At 42.5% G+C, this 19,366-nt stretch overlaps 1 protein-coding gene across 1 annotated transcript in view; it reads right to left on the bottom strand.

Moving 5' to 3' along the window:
• Nucleotides 1-888: 888 nt before the first annotated feature.
• The window catches only part of MTNR1A (melatonin receptor 1A), a 44,542-nt gene continuing 26,064 nt past the window's right edge, over nt 889-19,366 (bottom strand). Inside the window, exon 2 of the mRNA XM_058720019.1 lies at nt 889-2,005. Within this exon, the coding sequence (XP_058576002.1) occupies nt 1,140-2,005 (866 nt within the window). The 3' untranslated portion in view covers nt 889-1,139. The remainder of the gene's footprint in view (nt 2,006-19,366) is intronic.

Raw genomic sequence — 19,366 nt, forward strand, 5'->3', positions numbered from 1 at the left:
AGGAAAGCAATCTGGTTCAGATATTTCCTTGCCGAAAGAGATTATCAATCTAGAGCACAGTCAGCACTCTACCTAAGGATCTATAGCTCTTTGATTCTTGGTACATTTTAACTAAACTCATTCAACGACTTCATAAATTACCAGACATCAATTCAAAACAATTTGCCAGTGACATGAATAATAATCTTCAGTGACAAAATAAGAAGCCAATGTCTAATAAAATCCAATAGAATTTTGTATTTCGCTATTGCTTTCAAATACTGTGGTTATTGAGAAGAGCTCTGCCATATAGTTCATTCTTTATCTAGTTGAACATGCAACACTCGAGAGAAAGAGACCACATTTAAAAATTTTTTTTTCAACGTTTTTTATTGATTTTTGGGACAGAGAGAGACAGAGCACGAACGGGGCAGGGGCAGAGAGAGAGGGAGACACGGAATCGGAAACAGGCTCCAGGCTCCGAGCCGTCGGCCCAGAGCCCGACGCGGGGCTCGAACTCACGGACCGCGAGATCGTGCCCTGGCTGAAGTCGGACGCTTCACCGACTGCGCCACCCAGGCGCCCCAAGAGACCACATTCAGAATCATGACTACAGTCACCCAATGCTACCAGTGCCAAGTGAAAACTTTGCTGTGGTTTGTTGCTGATGTGTTGTCATTCTCTGTTTTCAGCCTGTCGCTGTGTAATGAATCAGTCATCCCACTTCTCTCTTGTTGTTCCATTTGCTTGTGTATGACGGTGACACATCATTTGTTTTCCTACAAGAAAGCTTCAAAAAGTGGGGGGGAAAAAGCAAATGCTTTATGACACCCATTTGCAGTAAAACTTTGCACACTGTTTCTCCACGTGAATACATTTAGCATTTTTATTTAAAATCCTTGCCCGCCCACGCCTCTGTCCCTGAACCATATTCTCCAGTTAACATATAACTCCTACGTTCTGTATTTCTCTTCATAAGCAGAATTAGAGACTGATTCAAAAGGCTGAACCCACAGAGCTCATAAACTAGAGACAACCTCCTAAGAGTGCAGGTTTTCTCGACTACCCTGTGCTTCTAGGCATCTGTCAAGAGGGAGGCAACCACGAAAATGAGTAAGACCTTGAGAAGTGTGTATACCTTGTCAGCAATGCTTTGTGTTTTAAACAGACTCCACTTTTACTAGGTTCTTGTTGGTCACTAACGGAGAGGGTTTGCATTTAACCCTATCTGTGTCATTAGAACGACACACAGAGAACATTCTGGCTGTACACAGTGAGACTATAATTCTTCTGTATTCCTTTCTGAAATTTTGGTTCAGGAGCCCATATATAATTGCATTGAGGCAGCTGTTGAAATATGCCATATAGTAACTTGCCACAAATAGCCACTCTGGGATCCTGGGTACCATGCTGGCGGGGTCTGAAGCCACGGCAAGACCAATAAAGTTGAGAGGAGCCCAGCAAATGGCAAAAAGTACAAAAACCACAAACATGGTGACAAAGTTCCTGAAGTCCTGTGGTTTCATCTTGGGTTTACTGTCAGGTTTCACCCTCCGCCTGACCCGAAGAACCAGGATCCATATTCTCAGGTAGCAGAAGATGACTACGGTCATAGGAACGAGGAAATGAAAGACCACTACCGCGATTGTGTATGCTGAGCTGACAGACTGCGTAAACGTGCAGGAGTAGATCCTCGGGTCGTACTGCAGAGTGCCGGTACGCAAGTTGGGCACGATCGCCACGAGGGTCAGCATCCATATCAGGAACACGCAGCAGAGGGAATTCCTGTTACTGTACAGCTTGTCGTACTTGAGGCTGTGGCAGATGTAGCAATAGCGGTTGATGGCAATTCCGGTGATATTGAATATTGAGCCAATGACACTCAAGCCCATCAGGAACCCGCTAATTTGGCAGTGCAGATGGCCCAGATTCCACCCGTTGTTAAATATAGATATCAGCACCAAGGGGTATGGATACACGGCCACCACCAGGTCTGCAAGTGCCAGGCTCACCACGAATAGATTTCCTAAAAGAGAAAGGTTTAGAAAATACAGGTTGTTACCGATCTTGTGCGGATTGCAGGGGTTTTCTTTCACAGTTCTTTGTGCTCAAAGAGCTCTTCTTACAACTCAGCTAACCGGGCTTCACGGCCGCTGCCGCATGATAAATGAAACGGAGGCCATCTTCACCCGGAAGTAAGCCCACCATTGCCCTGGTCAAATCAGTTCTGCTGTTCACAAATTCCCACGTCCCTAAAACGAGGCATATTCCATGTCAGAAACTGATGTTCTTCAAACCATTTGGTTTCTCTTGTAATTAAAAACAAAACAAAAGAAAACAAAAAACTCGAGTTCAGTATACTCGTGTTACATATTTTGTTCTGGAATATTCTACATGACCTGAGAAACCTCATGTCCCACATTTTCCCAAGTGACGTGTGACTTCTCTGAGTTCTGAGCTTTCTGTCCCTCTAACTCTCCAGCCACCCTCAAAGGCTGCCTCTGACTCCTGTTCTTGGGGAGCAATAAATCCTTGGCCATAGTGTAACAGTTAAGAGGAAAAGGGTTCTTTCGTCAACTGTCTGGGTTAGAATATTGACTTCACCCCTTGCTAGCTGTCTCCCTGAGGCAAGTATCATCATCTCACCAGATGTCGACTTCCTCTAAGATGGGGATAATGATAGTACCTTCTTCATAAGGGGATGATGAGCGCGAATTGAGACAGTCTATGTCAAGTACCAAGCAGAATTTGTCACGTGATAAGCACTCCACAAATGTTGGTATTCTACAACACTCACCTCAATCCAAAGGAAAAGGGAGAAATACTTGTAGATTTCATAAAGAACTTAAGGTCTAAAAATTAAACCCTAAATATTTTCTATGTTAATAACGCAACACATTTTAAAGTCTACAAACAAGGAACTCTAGTCAAATTTTAGAAGATACTCTGCAAGGATGTTCTTTACTTTGGTGGCTCATTTTGTCTTTGTTTCTTACTCTTCTTTCTGCCTTGAATGGCTCCTCTCTCTCATTTTTAAAATGGTACCCATTTTTCCAAACCCATTTTCGATAGAAATGCCCAAAGCCTTTACTTATTTGCCCAACTATGGGGAAAACCTTCCTCTTTTGAAGGCGTCTAAATCACATTTTTATGCCACATTTAATTTGGATTAACTTACGATAAATTTCATTCAATAATACCTTACCGAATGCATTTAATAGGTGGTGCAGAAACAGAAATGTACAGTGATCCTATAATCCTTAAGCTTAGAAAAATAAGATAGAAAGAGTACAATACATACAGAAAAGGAATGCAGTGAGCATGAGAGAAGCGGGGAGGAACATTCCAGGCAGAGTGACCTTATGTTTTGCATTTTATTATATTTGTGCACTTCACTTTGCTATATTTCCAGACTGTAGTACCCTAAAAGTGTGTCCACCTCATAAATGCATCTGGAATAGTACCCACTTGGGACTTCTGTTCAAATGCTTGATGGCAGATATTAAATTGTCATCTCCCAATACCTGAAATAAAATCACCTTTGTAGGGGAAGTTCCTGTCTGGTTAATTTTATTTCACAGTCCTCCAAAAATTGCAAAGAAGTGAAGTAAAACAGTTGTGGCTAAAAAAAAAAAAAAAAAAAAAAAAAAAAAAAAAAAAAAAAAAACACAACTCATGGATTTGCCATTTAAGTAGGAATTTCAGATAAATTGTTGTAAATACAACTTCTTCAAAAGCTGGCTATACGAGGCCAAATTAAAGCAATCAAAACAAATTTATGTCTCCCCAGAGAACAATTCCAATCGCCAGTGAAATATGTAAATTCCAACGTGGGCATGTTTTAATGAATTTTTAACTCAAAGTGGGTAATACTTTAAAAATAGGTACCGTATGTGAAATTCAGCTACAACTTGTCATCGAAGCAGTACATTTTTACCTAAAACGTCATGATGACAAATGGACATAAATAGATTTATTTTTCAAGAGCCTAAAACTGAGATCATCAACCGTGTCACAGGTTTGTTTCATAGCATTCATCCTCTGCCCCATGTAGTTCGCAGCAATTAGGCTTCTTTTTTTTAAGTCGTTACATTAATTAAATCACTTGTTTAGTTTTCTTTGAACTAATCCCATTTTACCAGAGTTGGGAGAAAAAAACAATTAAGCCATAGGCTCTTTGTAGATGTGGCTAATAGTGTCTCAGCTGGAAGCTTTATCACATCTGCAATGTGTGCGTAGAGGGTGTGTGTGTTGGGGAGAAGAATGATAAGGTAAGAGTAATTAACTTAATCATGATCATCCACATTATAAGATCACCTATTTCATCTCAGCCCTGTGTGTGTCCAGATAGACCGCCATCTCTCCATTTTTGCAGACACCCAACCCTCTGTACAACCAGCACAACAACGCGTTATGAAATTTCAAGTAAGTCCTGTGAACGGCTAGCAATTCCTCTTCTGTTGGATTTACGTCCAGCCCTTGCCCCAGAGGAACTGTAGACTCAGGGGATGTTAAGATGGGGAGGAACACTAGTGATCATGCAGGATAATTCCTACTTTTTAGAGGTGAGGAAAGCTGAGAAACGGGGAATTCAACCGGAAGAAGTCATACCATGAATGCAAGATTGCCACGGCGCTGTTGATTTGTTAATGTCGCTCGGTGCATTTCCCTAAGAGAGTTCCTGTGGCTAGAAGTAGGTGAGGGTTGGGTAACGGGCCCTCTGGCCAGGCAGGCCCTGGCTTAGAGCCTCTTTAGGCATAATTCTAAAAAAGCATCTTAGAACCAGAATGAGGGGAAGGCAGTTACGGGTCTCTGTACCGGTAACAAGAAGATACCGCAAACAGCCTCACGATGATTAAAGACACGGGCAAACTATAAAGTGCTGAGCAATCATTCTGGTGAATAAAACCTTAAATTGTAAGTGAAATGTGGCACGGATGTGAATAAGATCAGATAGCAGACAGCTGAAGAGTTGCCTTGTCTGAACCGCCTCCTTCAGCACAAGTGCGGGGACTTCCCTCTGGGAATGGCCAGAGCAAGGGGTCATCGCCTTTCTATTTATAAGTACTTCTCTTCTTATCATCTTCCCACAGCTCAAGCTGTTAAGTCCATGAGGGCGGCACCCACCTTACACATCTTTCTCCCCCTACGACAGGGCCTGGCACAGAGTTGTGTCTTGACACAAAATGCAGAGTGGGTCTATCTTATATGGACTAAGCTGAAAGGGCATTTGCATGCAGAGCTTCAGGGTTTTCTGTTCCCCGGCAGAGACCATTGCATGAGGGGCAAAAGGTGGAAGCGAAGCAGCAGTCGAGTCCTCTGTGCGCTTCCAGGTGGGCGTACGGCCCCAGGCACTGTGGGGGCTCTGGCCCTCTCACTCCTGTCCCCGGCCTGCAGTGAGGGCTGCCGATGCAGGGGGCCCACAGCGTCTCCTGCTCCTTCTCGGAGCTCCAGCCTGGCTTGGAGAAAGGGAGACTGACAAGAGTTCAGTCCGTCCTCCTGGGTTCCAGCCCTTCCTCCAACGATCTCGTTTGCCCTTGCTTTCCCTCTTGACATCCATCTTTTCTTCTCAGGTGCCTTATCTATAGACTCTAGGCTCCTGAAGGCTAATTTGATGTGTCAGCACGACCAGGGTCAGAGGATGCTCAGGGAGCTGGTTAGACGTCACTTGTGGGTGTGTCTGGAAGGGTGGTTCCAGAGGAAATTAGCATTTGAATGAACAGACCTGGTAGAGCAGAGCCAATCCAGTAAGGGCTCCAACACAGCAAAGTTGAAGGAAAGGGAAACTCCGTCTCTCTGCCTGCCTCCTTAGGCTGGAACATCAGTCTTCTCAGTCTGTAGAATGGGATGACAGTACAGGTGCTCTCGGGTCTTGGGATTCAGACCGGAACTACACCAGCTCTCCTGGGTCTCCAGCTTATAGATGGTAGACTGAGGGACTTCTCAGCCTCCACAGTCAAGAAAGCCAGTTCTTGATAATAAATACAGTAAGCCAATATAATGTTATAGGGTATATAACATATTAATAAAATAGATCTATTAATAAACTAATAGAATATACTATTCTAAATAGAATATATACTAACACAATAATAGACTATTCTGTTATTTATTGTATATATCCTATGCCCTACTGCTATTTAGAGAACATATTCTCTGAATAGAATATGTTGAATATACTACTAGAATATATATATTTTGTTGGCTCCGTTTCTCTGACGAACCCTGGCTAATACAAGGCCCCGGCACCAGACACAGAAGCAACAGCTTCAACTGAATTGTTTAATCAGCTCCCATAATTGCTCTACTCATTTTGTTTCTCAGATTGATTGAACCCTGACTGATATAAAATTTGGTACTAGGGGCGCCTGGGTGGCGCAGTCGGTCGAGCGTCCGCGTCCGACTTCAGCCAGGTCAGGATCTCGCGGTCCGTGAGTTCGAGCCCCGCGTCGGGCTCTGGGCTGACGGCTCGGAGCCTGGAGCCTGTTTCCGATTCTGTGTCTCCCTCTCTCTCTGCCCCTCCCCCGTTCATGCTCTGTCTCTCTCTGTCCCAAAAATAAATCAAAAAACGTTGAAAAAAAAATTTTTTTAATTTGGTACTAGAAGTAGACCGAGAAACTTTAAGGAGGGTTTCTCTGTGTTGGTTCTTAGCGGCCTGGATCTAATTCTCTAATGGCATTAGATTTAAAGGCATTAAAAACCTTATTTCCGGGAGCAAGGAGGACCCTGGTAGTTCATGGCATACAGTGGCAAAAGAGTTATTTAAATTATCACCTGTATTCATCTTCCAAGGCGAAGAACGAGTTGGTGCATCACCCTCCTACCACTAAATACACACACACACACACACACACACACACACACACACACACACCCCTAATTTTGACACGCTGCACCAATCCGTTTACTGAGTAACCCAAAAAGCAGGCAGTTTCGAGTAGAGCCGAGAATAAGAAAAGTCTCTGAAAGCTATTCTACCATTGGACTTATATGATCCACTGGTGTTTGAATTGTTTGTTGTAGATCTGGAGATGTAAGGCTCCCTTACCAGGCCCACAGGAGTGACTTATACCCATAGACTCAACATTTTGTGACAAATCTACGCCTTCCTTTGCAGACTAGAATTCCCCTTTAGAGAAACAGTCATTGGCTTGCTCCTCAGCATTAGCAGAGTCTGAAAACTTGACCACAGATGACCAAGTGACCGTGTGATCTGAAAAATCTCTTATGGACTACGTATTGTCTGACCCACTAAAATCAATCAAGTTGGCATGCACCGTATAGAACAGAAGTGGTGTAGACAAAATCTGGCCCAAGCATGTATTGAGGGCACAAGGAAATTTCATGAGCAAGTGTCACAGATGCCCGCGGCCCACCTTCCTACCACATTGCCCCCTTTTTCACAGCCTCCACCTATGTCCTCATGAGGAGTCCCCTGTGGTCAGTTAATAAAGAAGGAAAAAACTGGCATGCTTTACTGATGGTTTCTCGTGACATGCTAGTCCTGTCCCAAATTGGATGTTGCAGCACTACAGGCCAACTATACCCAGTGAATAGAACTTTGAACAGAACTTCAAACTGCTTGTTGATTTTGCCTGGAAACAGAGATGGCCCCAGGCACACACTTACCCTGATTCATAGACAGTGGCTAATGGTATAGGGAGATGGTCAAGGACTGGAAGGAACAGGTTTAGAAAACTGGTAACACAGGAAGCCGGAGAAAGAGTAGGAACACAGGCCTCTCAGAATGGGCAATGAGTATGAAGATACGTGTGTCCCATACAAAACTCACGAGAAAGCAATCTCAGCAGAAGAGGATCTGGGGTATTTTGTTGGTTTTGTTTTGTTTTGTTTTGGGGGGTTTTTCTTTTGTTTTTAGCCAGAAGAGGATCTTTTTTTTTTTTAATTTATTTTTTAAATTTACATCCAAGTTAGTTAGCATATAGTGCAACAATGATTTCAGGAGTAGATTCCTTAATGCCCCTTACCCAAGCCAATCCCACCTCCCACAATCCCTCCAGGAACCCTCTCTTTGTTCTCCGTATTTAAGAGTCTCTCATGTTTTGTCCCCTTCCCTGTTTTTATATTATTTTCCTTCCCTTCCCTTATGTTCATCTGTTTTGTCTCTTCAAGTCCTCAAATGAGTGAAGTCATAAGATATTTGTCTTTCTCTGACTTACTAATTTCACTTAGCATAATACCCTCTAGTTCCATCCATGTAGTTGCAAATGGCAAGATTTCATTCTTTTTCATTGCTGAGTAATACTCCATTGTATACATATACCACACCTTCTTTATCCATTCATTTGTCGATGAACATTTGGGCTCTTTCCATACTTTGGCTGTTGTCGATAGGGCTGCTATAAACATTGGGGTGCATGTGCCCCTTCAAAACAGCACACCTGTATCCCTTGGATGAATACCTACTAGTGCAATTGCTGGGTCATAGGGTGAATCTACTTTTAATGTTTTGAGGAACCTCCATACTGTTTTCCAGAGTGGCTGCACCAGCTTGCATTCCCACCAGCAGTGCAAAAGAGACCCTCTTTCTCCGCATCCTTGCCAACATCTGTGGTTGCCTGAGTTGTTCATGTTAGCTATTCTGACGGGTATGAGGTGGTATCTCATTGTGGCTTTAATTTGTATTTCCCTGATGATGAGTGATGTGGAGCATTTTTTCATGGCTTGGTTGGCCATGCAGATGTCTTCTTTGGAGAAGTGTCTATTCATGCCTTTTGCCCATTTCTTCCCTGGATTATTTGTTTTTTGGGTATTGAGATTGATAAATTCTCTATAGATTTGGGATACTAACCCTTTATCTAATATGTCATTAGCAAATATCTTCTCCCATTCTGTCGGTTGCCTTTTAGTTTTGCTGATTGTTTCCTTCCCTGTGTAGAAGCTTTTTATTTTGATGAGGTCCCAGTAGTTCATTTTTGCTTTTGTTTCCCTTGCCTCCGGAGACATGTTGAGTAAGAAGTTGCTGTGGCCAAGGTCAAAGAGGATTTTGCCTGTTTTTTCCTCTAGGATTTTGATGGCTTCCTGTCTTACATTTAGATCTTTCATCCATTTTGAGTTTATTTTTGTGTATGGTGTAAGAAAGTGGTCCAGGTTCATTCTTCTGCATGTCGCTGTCCAATTTTCCCAGCACCACTTGCTGAAGAGACTGTGTTTATTCCATTGAATATTCTTTCCTGCTTTGTCAAAGATTAGTTGGCCATACATTTGTGGGTCCATTTCTGGGTTCTCTATTCTGTTCCATTGATCTGAGTGTCTGTTTTTGTGCCAGTACCATACTGTCTTGATGATTACAACTTTGTAATACAGTTTGAAGTCTGGAATTGTGATGACTCCAGCTTTGGTTTTCTTTATCAAGATTGCTTTGGCTATTAGCAGTCTTTTCTGGTTCCATACAAATTTTAGGATTGTTTGTTCTAGCTCTGGAAGAATGCTGGTGTTATTTTGATAGGTATTGCATTAAACATGTAGACTGCTTTGGGTAGTATTGACATTGTAATAAGACTTGTTCTTCCTATCCAGGAGCAGAGAATATTTTTCCATTTTTTTGTGTCTTCTTCAATGTCTTTCATAAGATTTCTATAGTTTTCAATTTTAGATTTTTCACCTCTTTGGTTAGATTTATTCCTAGGTATTTTATGGTTTTTGGTGCAGTTGAAAATGGGATCGATTCCTTGATTTCACTTTTTGTTGCTTCATTATTGGCATATAGGAATGCCACTGATTTCTGTGTATTGATTTTGTATCCTGCAACTTTGCTGAATTCATGGATCAGTTCTAGCAGGGTTTTTTGGTGAAATCTTCTAGGTTGCCCATATAGAGATCATGTCATCTGTGAAGACTAATTTGGGTGCCTTTTATTTCTTTGTGTTGTCTGATTGCAGAGGCCAAGACTTCCAATACTATGTTGAATAACAGTGGCGAGAGTGGACATCCCTATCTTGTTCCTGACCTTAGGGGGAAAGCTCTCATTTTTTCTCCATTGAGGATGATATTAGCAGTGGGTCTTTGATATATGGCTTTTATGATCTTGAGGTATGATCCTTCTATCCCTTCTTTCTTGAGGGTTTTTATTAAGAAAGGATGCTATATTTTGTCAAATGCTTTCTGTGCATCTGTTGAGAGGATCATGTGGTTCTTGTCCTTTCTTTTATTGATGTGATGAATCACATTGATTGTTTTGTGGATACTGAACCAGCCCTGCATCCAGGTATAAATCCCACTTGCTTGTGGGATAATTTTTGAATAATTTTTTAATGTATTGTTGGATCCAGTTGTCTAATATTTTGTTGAGGATTTTTGCATCCATATTCATCAGGAAAATTGGTCTATAGTTCTCCTTTTTAGTGGGGTCTTCATCTTGTTTTGGAATCAAGGTAATGTTGGCTTCATAGAAAGAGTTTGGAAGTTTTCCTTCTGTTTCTATTTTTTGGAACAACTTCAAGAGAATAGGTGTTAACTCTTCCTTAAATGTTTGCTAGAATTCTCCTGGAAAGCCATCTGGCCCTAGACTGGTTTTTTGGCAGATTTTTGATTACTAATTCCATTTCTTTACTAGTTATGGGTCTGTTCAAAGTTTCTATTTCTTCCTGTTTCAGTTTTGGTAGTTTATATGTTTCTAGGAATTTGTCCATTTCTTCCAGATTGCCCATTTTATTAGTGCAGAATTTCTCATAATATTCTCTTATTATTGTTTGTATTTCTGCTGTTGTGGTTGTGATCTCTCCTCTTTCATTCTTGATTTTATTTATTCGGGTCCTCTCCTTTTTCTTTTTGATCATACTGGCTAGTGGTTTATCAATTGTTAATTCTTTCAAAGAACCAGCTCCTGGTTTCATTGATCTGTTTTTTGGGTGATTTTTTTTTTTTTTTTTTTTTTTTGTTTCAATAGCATTGATTTCTGCTCTAATCTCTATTTCCTGACTTCAGCTGGTTTTGGGTTTTATTTGCTGTTCTTTTTCCAGTTCTTTAAGGTGTAAGGTTAGGTTGTGTATCTGAGACCTTTCTTCCTTCTTTAGGTAGGCCTGGATTGCTACATACTTCGCTCTTATGACTGCTTTTGCTGCATCCCAAAGGTTTGGGGCTATGGTGTTATCATTTTCGTTGGCTTCCATGTACTTTTTAATTTCCTCTTTAACTTCTTGGTTAGCCCATTCATTCTTTAGTAGGATGTTCTTTAGTCTCCAACTATTTGTTATCTTTCCAAATTTTTTCTTGTGGTTGATTTTGAGTGTCATAACATTACGGTCTGAAAATATGCACGGTATGATCTCTATCTTTTTGTACTTGATGACAGCTGATTTGTGTCCGAGTATGTGATCTAATCTGGACAATGTTCCATGTGCACTGGAGAAGAATGTATGTTTTGCTGCTTTAGGATGAAATGTTCTGAATGTATCTGTTAAGTCCATCTGGTCCAGTGTGTCATTCAAAGCCGTTGTTTCCTTGTTGATTTTCTGTTTAGATGATCTGTCTATTGCTGTAAGTGGGGTGTTGAAGTCTCCTACTGTTATGGTATTATTAGCAATGAGTTTCTTTTTGTTTGTAATTAACTGATTTATATATTTGAGTGCTTTCACATTTGGCGCATAAATGTTTACAATTGTTAGGTCTTATGGGTGGATAGACCCCTTAGTTATGATACAGTGCCCTTCTTCATCTCTTATTACAGTCTTTATTTTAAAGTCTAGATTGTCTGATATAAGTATGGCTATTCTGGCTTTCTTTTGTCTAGAAGAGGATCTTAATGACACAGCCTGTGTACATTGATCTTCGTTCAGCCACCACTGTCCCTGACCACTAGGCTCACAAAGTTATGCACCGGAAACAGAAGTTATTAATGGGCCCACCAACACAGAGTACTCCTCATTAAAATGACCTGGTTATAGCCACTGCTGACCTGGTGTGTCAGCAACCTGTAAACAGCAGAGACCAACACTGATATGGCACCATTCCCCAAGAATATCAGCCAGACAATAGCGGTAGATTGATTACATTGGACCACTGCCATCATCAAAGGGGAAGTACTTTGTTCACAGTGGAATAGAAGCATATTCTGGATCTGGATTTGCCTTTCGTACCCTTAATTCTTCCACCAAGCTGACATTCATAGACTTACAAGATACCTTTGTCTTTGTTTACGGTAAAAACACTGCTTCTGATGGAGGAACTCAATTTACAGCAAATGAAGCAAGGCATTGCGGTAGAATGCCTTGTGAAGGTTTAGTTCCAGCCCCAGCTGGATGAGCCTAGGGTGTCCCCCAGGGTGTAGTGTGTGTTCTAAATCAGTGACTGGATTCATGGATCAGAAAATCAAGGGTGGAAATGGTCATTTTTCTTCACATAATTATCCTAGTGATACCCTAGCAAAATATTTGCTTCCTGCCCTCACAACTATAGGTTCTGTTCTCAAGTCTTAGCTCCCAAGAGAAGAATGCTCCACCAAGAGACATAACATTGGTTTCCCCAAACTGGAAGTTGAGACTGCCACCTGGCTGCTTTGGGCTCCTCCTCCCAGGGAATCAATAGACCGTCCTGAAGGGGGTGATTAATCCTGATTTTCAAGGGAAAACTGGGTTGTTACCACACAGTAGGAGCAGTGATGTGTGTGTGTCTGCAATGCAGGAGCTCCCCTGCAGTGCCTTGGTTTTGCCACACCCTGTGATTAAAGCCACAGGAAAACCAAGCATCCCAATTGAGGCAGAAATGCCAGTGTGGGAAACTTTGAGAAGGAAAGTTTGAGTCACCTGACAGGCAAGAAATCTGTCTCCCTAACACTGTATAAAGTTTGGGCCTTGAGTTTGTCCTCATCAACATGTTTCTACTCTAGCTATCTTGTTCCTAATTTGGTAACAATTAAATCTGTGCAATGATGTAACCTGCGGAGAATTCTTTTGCTTATGTGGACCCTCTTCAAAATGCTGGCAGGGGGAGCCCATTACTAGGGCAGGCTGGTCTCTGGGTTGTTTGTTACCTCTTCTCTATGTCACAGGCCTTGGAGTAGATGTTGCCGATATCTTTATCAAGTCCCTTTTTCAAGTCCCTCTGCCAGGCTGGTAGGTGACCTTATCCCTGGAATTTTGATGAAGGTTGGGTGCTTCCATTTAGTTGCAGCTACACCCTTCTCCAGAGAATTGCCCTCAGTTGAGTAGACAATGGATGACCAATTGACAATGGAGTACAAAAGGCCAGCCCCTTCACCTTCAATGGCTACAACTCTGTGGTTGGATTTACACCCGGAGGCCTCAGCTTCTCAGATCAGGCCAAGTCTCCATGTGACCTGAGATCCTTTCCTTGCTTGCCTCTCCCTGCCCTAGTCAGAGTCCTTCACCCACCACAGGTCTCTCCCGAGAGCACTCCCTCAACAAAGCAGGAGCAGCGAACATGCCAGCTCCCTCTCAGGTTCTGTTTCTAGGCAACCTGAGATAGACGTTCAGCTCTGTGATGCAGTTAGGTAGTTTTCTACACAAGTCACCCGCTTCTAAGATAAAAAAAAAAAAAAAGAAAAACTACTGACTATGCTATCTTACAGAAACAAACCAACCAGCCATATTGGGTAGAGGGTCCAGAGTTTAAATGCTTTTTGGTATTGCTTATTTTTTTTAAGTTTATTTATTTTGAGAGACAGAGAGAGAACATGCGTCCTCCTGAGCAGGGAAGAGGTGGAGAAAGAGGGAGAGACAGAGAATCCCAAGCAGGCTCCACACCGTCAGCACGGAGCCTGACGTAGGGCTCCAGTTCACTAACCATGAGATCATGACCTGAGCTGAAATCAAGAGTCAGATAACGGACTGAGCCACCCAGGTGCCCTGGTACTGCTTTTCAATCCTTTCATCCTTGTTATGTGTACACGTTTCCAACATCAAACCCCACATGACCCCACTCATGTGCGTAGAAGTCTGTCTCCCTCTAAAGACCTCTTGAGGTCCAGGACTGTGACTGCACGGTGCCTGGCACGTAGCACATGATCGGGAACAGTTTTCTGGGTGAACAAATGTACCCTTAAGTCGCTAAACCTCACTCATGCAAAGGTAGAAATTAGTTCCTTTTTATTTATTTTTATTTATTTATTTATTTTTTTTTTTTTGGCTCTTATTTGCCAAGATGTTGGTTTTCTCAACAGGCCAGTATTAGCCTGGAGTTGGACTTGGAAAGCAAGATTAGAGACCCCCTGAGTTATTGTTCATAATTAAAAATATAAAACCCTGGCTGTGCCTGAATTGTGCCTAACATCAAAGAGATAAAGACCAGTTTAAAGAGCGAAAAAATACACTTTGGCTACTCTTGAAAACATTTTTCATTTGTTTTACGCAACAAATCCCGTAGACTCACATCTAAGAAGTCTGGCTTAAAAGAAGAAGCTATCTATTTTGCATATCAAAGCTCACAGGCAGTGCCTTACATTCTTAGATTTCAAAGGACTATATTTGAGAAACTTGTCTTTTCAGGTTATTGGAGGCAGTGTGGACCGTAAGTTTAGAAACGAAAACATCTGCATTCAGATCCTGGCTATGACACCTGCTAACCACCCTCGGGTTAGTCACAGCTTCCCGGAGCCTTGGGCTCCTAATATGTAATAAATCAGGGTAACAATGACCACAGTGAGGAGTTGAGAGAGCGCATAGAGCACATTTGGCTTTGGATATTTATTCCTTCTCTTCCACCGTGATGAAAACCACGTGTTGTGCTTCACAGAAAGTTCCTCCCCGGTCAGAAAGCCCTGGCTGAGGTGGCCTCTCTCCCGGCAAGGACTCCTCTCCCAATCCCTGCCGTCTTGCAGGGCTCTTCCTGGACACATAAGCCTCCTTTTATCCTTCTGGCTACCAGCCCTTTCCTCTCCCCTCAAAGGTATCCCCTCTCTTGTCTTCCCACCTGCTTTCAACTCACCTTCCTGTAACATCTGGATTCTACCCACACCGCGTTGCTGAAACTTCTCTCCAGTCATCAGGGGCATTCTTAATGAGCCTTCACTCAGCCCTCCTCCTCCTTATGGTCCTGACATCTAATACCCTGTCCACGCAAACCGTCCATATACAACCCTGTGCGAAGAGTGTAACATACTATGCATGTGATACCTGATCACACCTTAGATTTTCCCTGTCTTGCTTCCTTGACCCCACTTGCCTCCCTGGCTCTTGACGCTCTGTCTGCATCTCACTGTTTTCCCGGTCCTACTCCTTACCTTGGTGGGGACTCTTTAACACTGTAAACTTGAGTTGATCGATGGAGTGTCTTGACTGTTCTGTTACCATACAGTAATATATGTAGTATAAGAGACTAAGAAAACTTCCGCACATCATAAAGCGACATAACCCTCGAGCTGTAGTACAGTTTTCAATTTTTAAAAGTGTGAAATCCTGCCAAGAACTCTCCTCATTTTCTAGATCTCATTACTCTTTTCCCAGAAGGGTGGTTTGGGGAGATGTTTGTAATATGTAAATATCCACATTACAGTCCCATTGATTCGGCCTTTCATGTATAAGCTAAACACAAACTACCGATGTCAGCGGGGAGCCTGGGAAGACGGCGGAGTAGAAGGGCCCTGAGCTCACCCTGTCCCACGTTGACACCTAGACATCATCCGCATCCAAGTTAGTGACCTGGAGAGCGACCTGAAGACTGGAAGGGCAGACTCCGCGACTACATATAGAGAGGAAGCTGCATGCAAAAGGTTGGGAAGGGCAGAAAGGTGGAGAGGGGCTGGCTGCGGGAGGGAGGGAGCCACCTGCATGGAGAGGGCAGAGAAACGGGCCCTCGCACCAGGGAGCTCACACGGGGGAAACTAATCCCCATACGGTTTGACTACAAGAGCCAAAGGGCAGGCTGACTTGAGTTTGTAAAGCCAGTGGGACTTGGAGCCTGGAGCTTTAAGAGTCAGCTGACTCAGCACTGGGCCACCCAGGCACCAGGGATGGCCAAGTGGCTGCCCTTAAAGAGACACAGCCTGTGTGGAGAGGCAACATACGCACAGCCATTTACGCGAGGCTGGGAGGCAGAGAGGAGACAGGTCTGTCGGTAATGGTTAGGGAGTGTGTTTATGCCGCTTCCCGGCATAAACATGGGGCCACCTGAAGGGGGCAGGGTTGCACACACACGTGTACCTCAGCACAGGCCTCAGGGCAAATTTGGCGAAAGCTGTGCCCGTGCCCCACCCGGCCACTGCTGCGTGCCTGGCGGCACCCCGTGCCCAGACGCTGGGTGCACAGCTGTCTCCCTGCCCCGGGCCCAGCCGTGTGCTCGACAAACAGCCCCCAGCCACCACAGCGCTGCAGAAGATCTGGCCTAGGACTAGTGGCCCAACGTGAATTTTGCTACCACCAGTGCCCCGTTCTCAAGGTCCCTGCAGACAGGCACCCTCAGAGCTGGCCTGCCTGGGTCCCGCTAATACCACACAAAGCAGACAAAACCAACAACTGGCAAAGAGTCCGTGCGGACGACTGCACGGAAAGGAAAAGTGACTCAGACACAGCAGCAGGGCATAAGCAACACACACGGGACACTCTCCTGAAGTGCCAGGTTCTGGTGAACAGGGGACGCTGCACTGCAGGGCACTCGAGGACCTCTTCTTCATAAAGTCACTACTTTCGAAGCAGAAGACACAGCTGCCTTTTTTATTTTTTATTTTTTTAACAGAGAAATAGGCACGGAGAGGCAGACAAAAGGAGGAAACAGAGAAGTTTATCCCAAATGAATGAACAGGACAAGGGTACAACCTGAGATCTAAGTGAAACAAATATAAGGAAGATGCCTGATAGAGAATTTAAAGCACTGATCATAAGGATATTTACCGGAGGAGCACTACTTACATTAGACAAAATAGGTTTTAAAACAAAGACTGTAAGAAGAGAAAAAGAACACTATATAATTATAACATAATCTTCAATAAAAAGAACAATTGTGAATATTTTTTTAATATAATATTGTCAAGTTAGCTAACATACAGTGTATACAGTGTGCTCTTGGCTTTGGGAGTAGATTCCCGTGACTGGTCACTTACGTACAACACCCAGTGCTCATCCCAACAAGTGCCCTCCTCCATGCCCATCACCCATTTACCCCTCTCTCCTCCATCAACCCTCAGTTTGTTCTCTGTATGTAAGAGTCTCTTATGGTTTGTTTCCCTGTTAGTAACTATTTTTTCCCCTTCCTTTCCCCCATGGACTTCTGTTAAGTTTCTCAATTCCACATATGAGTGAAAACATATGATATCTGTCTTTCTCTGACTGACTTATTGCACTTGGCATAATACCCTCCAGTTCCATCCACGTTGTTGCAAATGGCAAGATTTCATCCTTTTTCATTGATGAGAAGTACTCCATTGTGTGTGTATGTATATATTATATATATTACACATATATATACACATATATATAATATACATATAATACATTAAATATTATATATATATATATATATATATATATATAGCGCCACTTCTTTACCCATTCATCTGTTGATAGACATCTGGGCTCTTTCCATGATTTGGCTATTGTTGATAGCCCTGCTGTAAACAGGGATACATGTGTCCCTATGAATCAGCACTCTTGTATCCTTTGGATAAATTCCTAGTAGTGTTATTGCTGGGTCGTAGAAGAATTCTATTTTTAATTTTTTGAGAAAACTCCACCCTGGTTTCCAGAGTGGCTGCATCAGTTTTCATTCCCACCAACAGTGCAAGAGGATTTCCCTTTCTCCACATCCTTGCCAACATCTGTTTCCTGAATTTTTAATTTTAGCCATTCTGACAGGTGTGAGGTGGTATCTCATTGTGGTTTTGATTTGTATTCCCCTGACAATGAGTGATGTTGAGCATCTTTTCATGTGTCTGTTAGCCATCCGGATGTCTTCTTTAGAAAAATGTCTGTTCATGTCTTCTGCCCATTTCTTCACTGGATCATTTGTTTTTCAGGTGTTGAGTTTGGTAAGTTCTTAATAGATTTTAGATACTAACCCTTTATCTGGTATGTCATTTGTAAATATCTTCCCCCATTCCGTCAGTTGTCTTTTAGTTTTGTTCAGTGTTTCCTTTGCTGTGCAGAAGCTTTCTAGCTTGATGAAGTCCCAATAGTTCTTTTTTTCTTTTTTTCCTTGCCTTTGGAGACATGTTGAGTAAGAAGTTGCTGCATCTGAGGTCAAAGAGGTTGTTGCCTGTTTTCTCCTCTAGGATGTGGATGGTTTCCTGTCTCACATTTAGGTCTCATCCATTTTCATTTTTGTGTGTGGTGTAAAAAAGCGGTCCAGTTTCATTCTTCTGCATGTTGCTGTCCGGTTCTCCCAGCACCATTTGCTAAAGAACTATCTTTTTTCCATTGGATACTCTTTCCTGCTCTGTCAAAGATTGGTTGGTCAAACATTTGTGGGTCCGATTCTGGAGTCTCTATCCTATTCCATTGGTCTATGTGTCTGTTTTTGTGCCAATACCATACTGTCTTGATGATTATAGCTTTGTAGTACAGGCTAAAGTCTAGGATTGTGATGCCTCCACCTTTGGTTTTCTTTCTATTTATTTATTTTTGTGAGAGAAAGAGCATGTATGGGGGAGGACTTGAGAAAAGAGGGGAAGACGTGAGTGAGACCCTTAACACAGAGATAAGGAATATCATAGCAGGGATAAAGGACTTAATAAATGCAATGAGAAACATGCCTGATGGAATGAATAGCAGGATGGAAGAAGCAGAAAAACAAGTTAATGACCTAGAAGACACAGTAATGGAAAGTAATCAAGCTAAATGGAAGAGAGAAAAAGAATTACACAAACTAAGTACAGACTTGGAAAACTCAGTGACTCCATGGAACATAATAACATTCATGTTTTAGGAGTCCCAGAAGAAGAGAGAGAGAAAGATGAGGCAGAGAATTTATTTGAAGAAACAGTACCTGTAAACTTCCCTAATCCGGGGAAGGAAACTTCCCTAATCTGGAGACATCCAGATTCAGCAGGCACAGAGAACTCCCATCAAAATCAACAGAAGCAGGCACCAAGGCATATTATAATTAAATTTACAAAATAGAATGATAATAAGTTTTAAAAGCAGAAAGACAAAGGAAGCCCTTAACTAACAAGGGAAAACCCATAAGGCTAGCTGGAGATTTTTCAACAGAAACTTAGCAAGTCTGAAGGGAGTACCGTGATACATGCAAAATGCTGAATGGGAAAAATCTGCAGCCAAGAATACTCTACCCAGGAAGGCTATAGTTTAGAATAGAAGGAGAGATAAAGAGTTCCCTAGGCAAAGACTAAAGGAGTTCATGACCACTAAACTAGCCCTGCAGGAAACAGTAAAGAGGACTTTTTGAATGGAACGGAGAGACCCAATGTGGCAATATAAAGGTAGGAAACATAAAAGCAGTAAAAATGAATATTTATGTA

This window comes from Neofelis nebulosa, chromosome 3 (assembly GCF_028018385.1).
Source record: "Neofelis nebulosa isolate mNeoNeb1 chromosome 3, mNeoNeb1.pri, whole genome shotgun sequence".
NCBI lineage: Eukaryota > Metazoa > Chordata > Mammalia > Carnivora > Felidae > Neofelis > Neofelis nebulosa.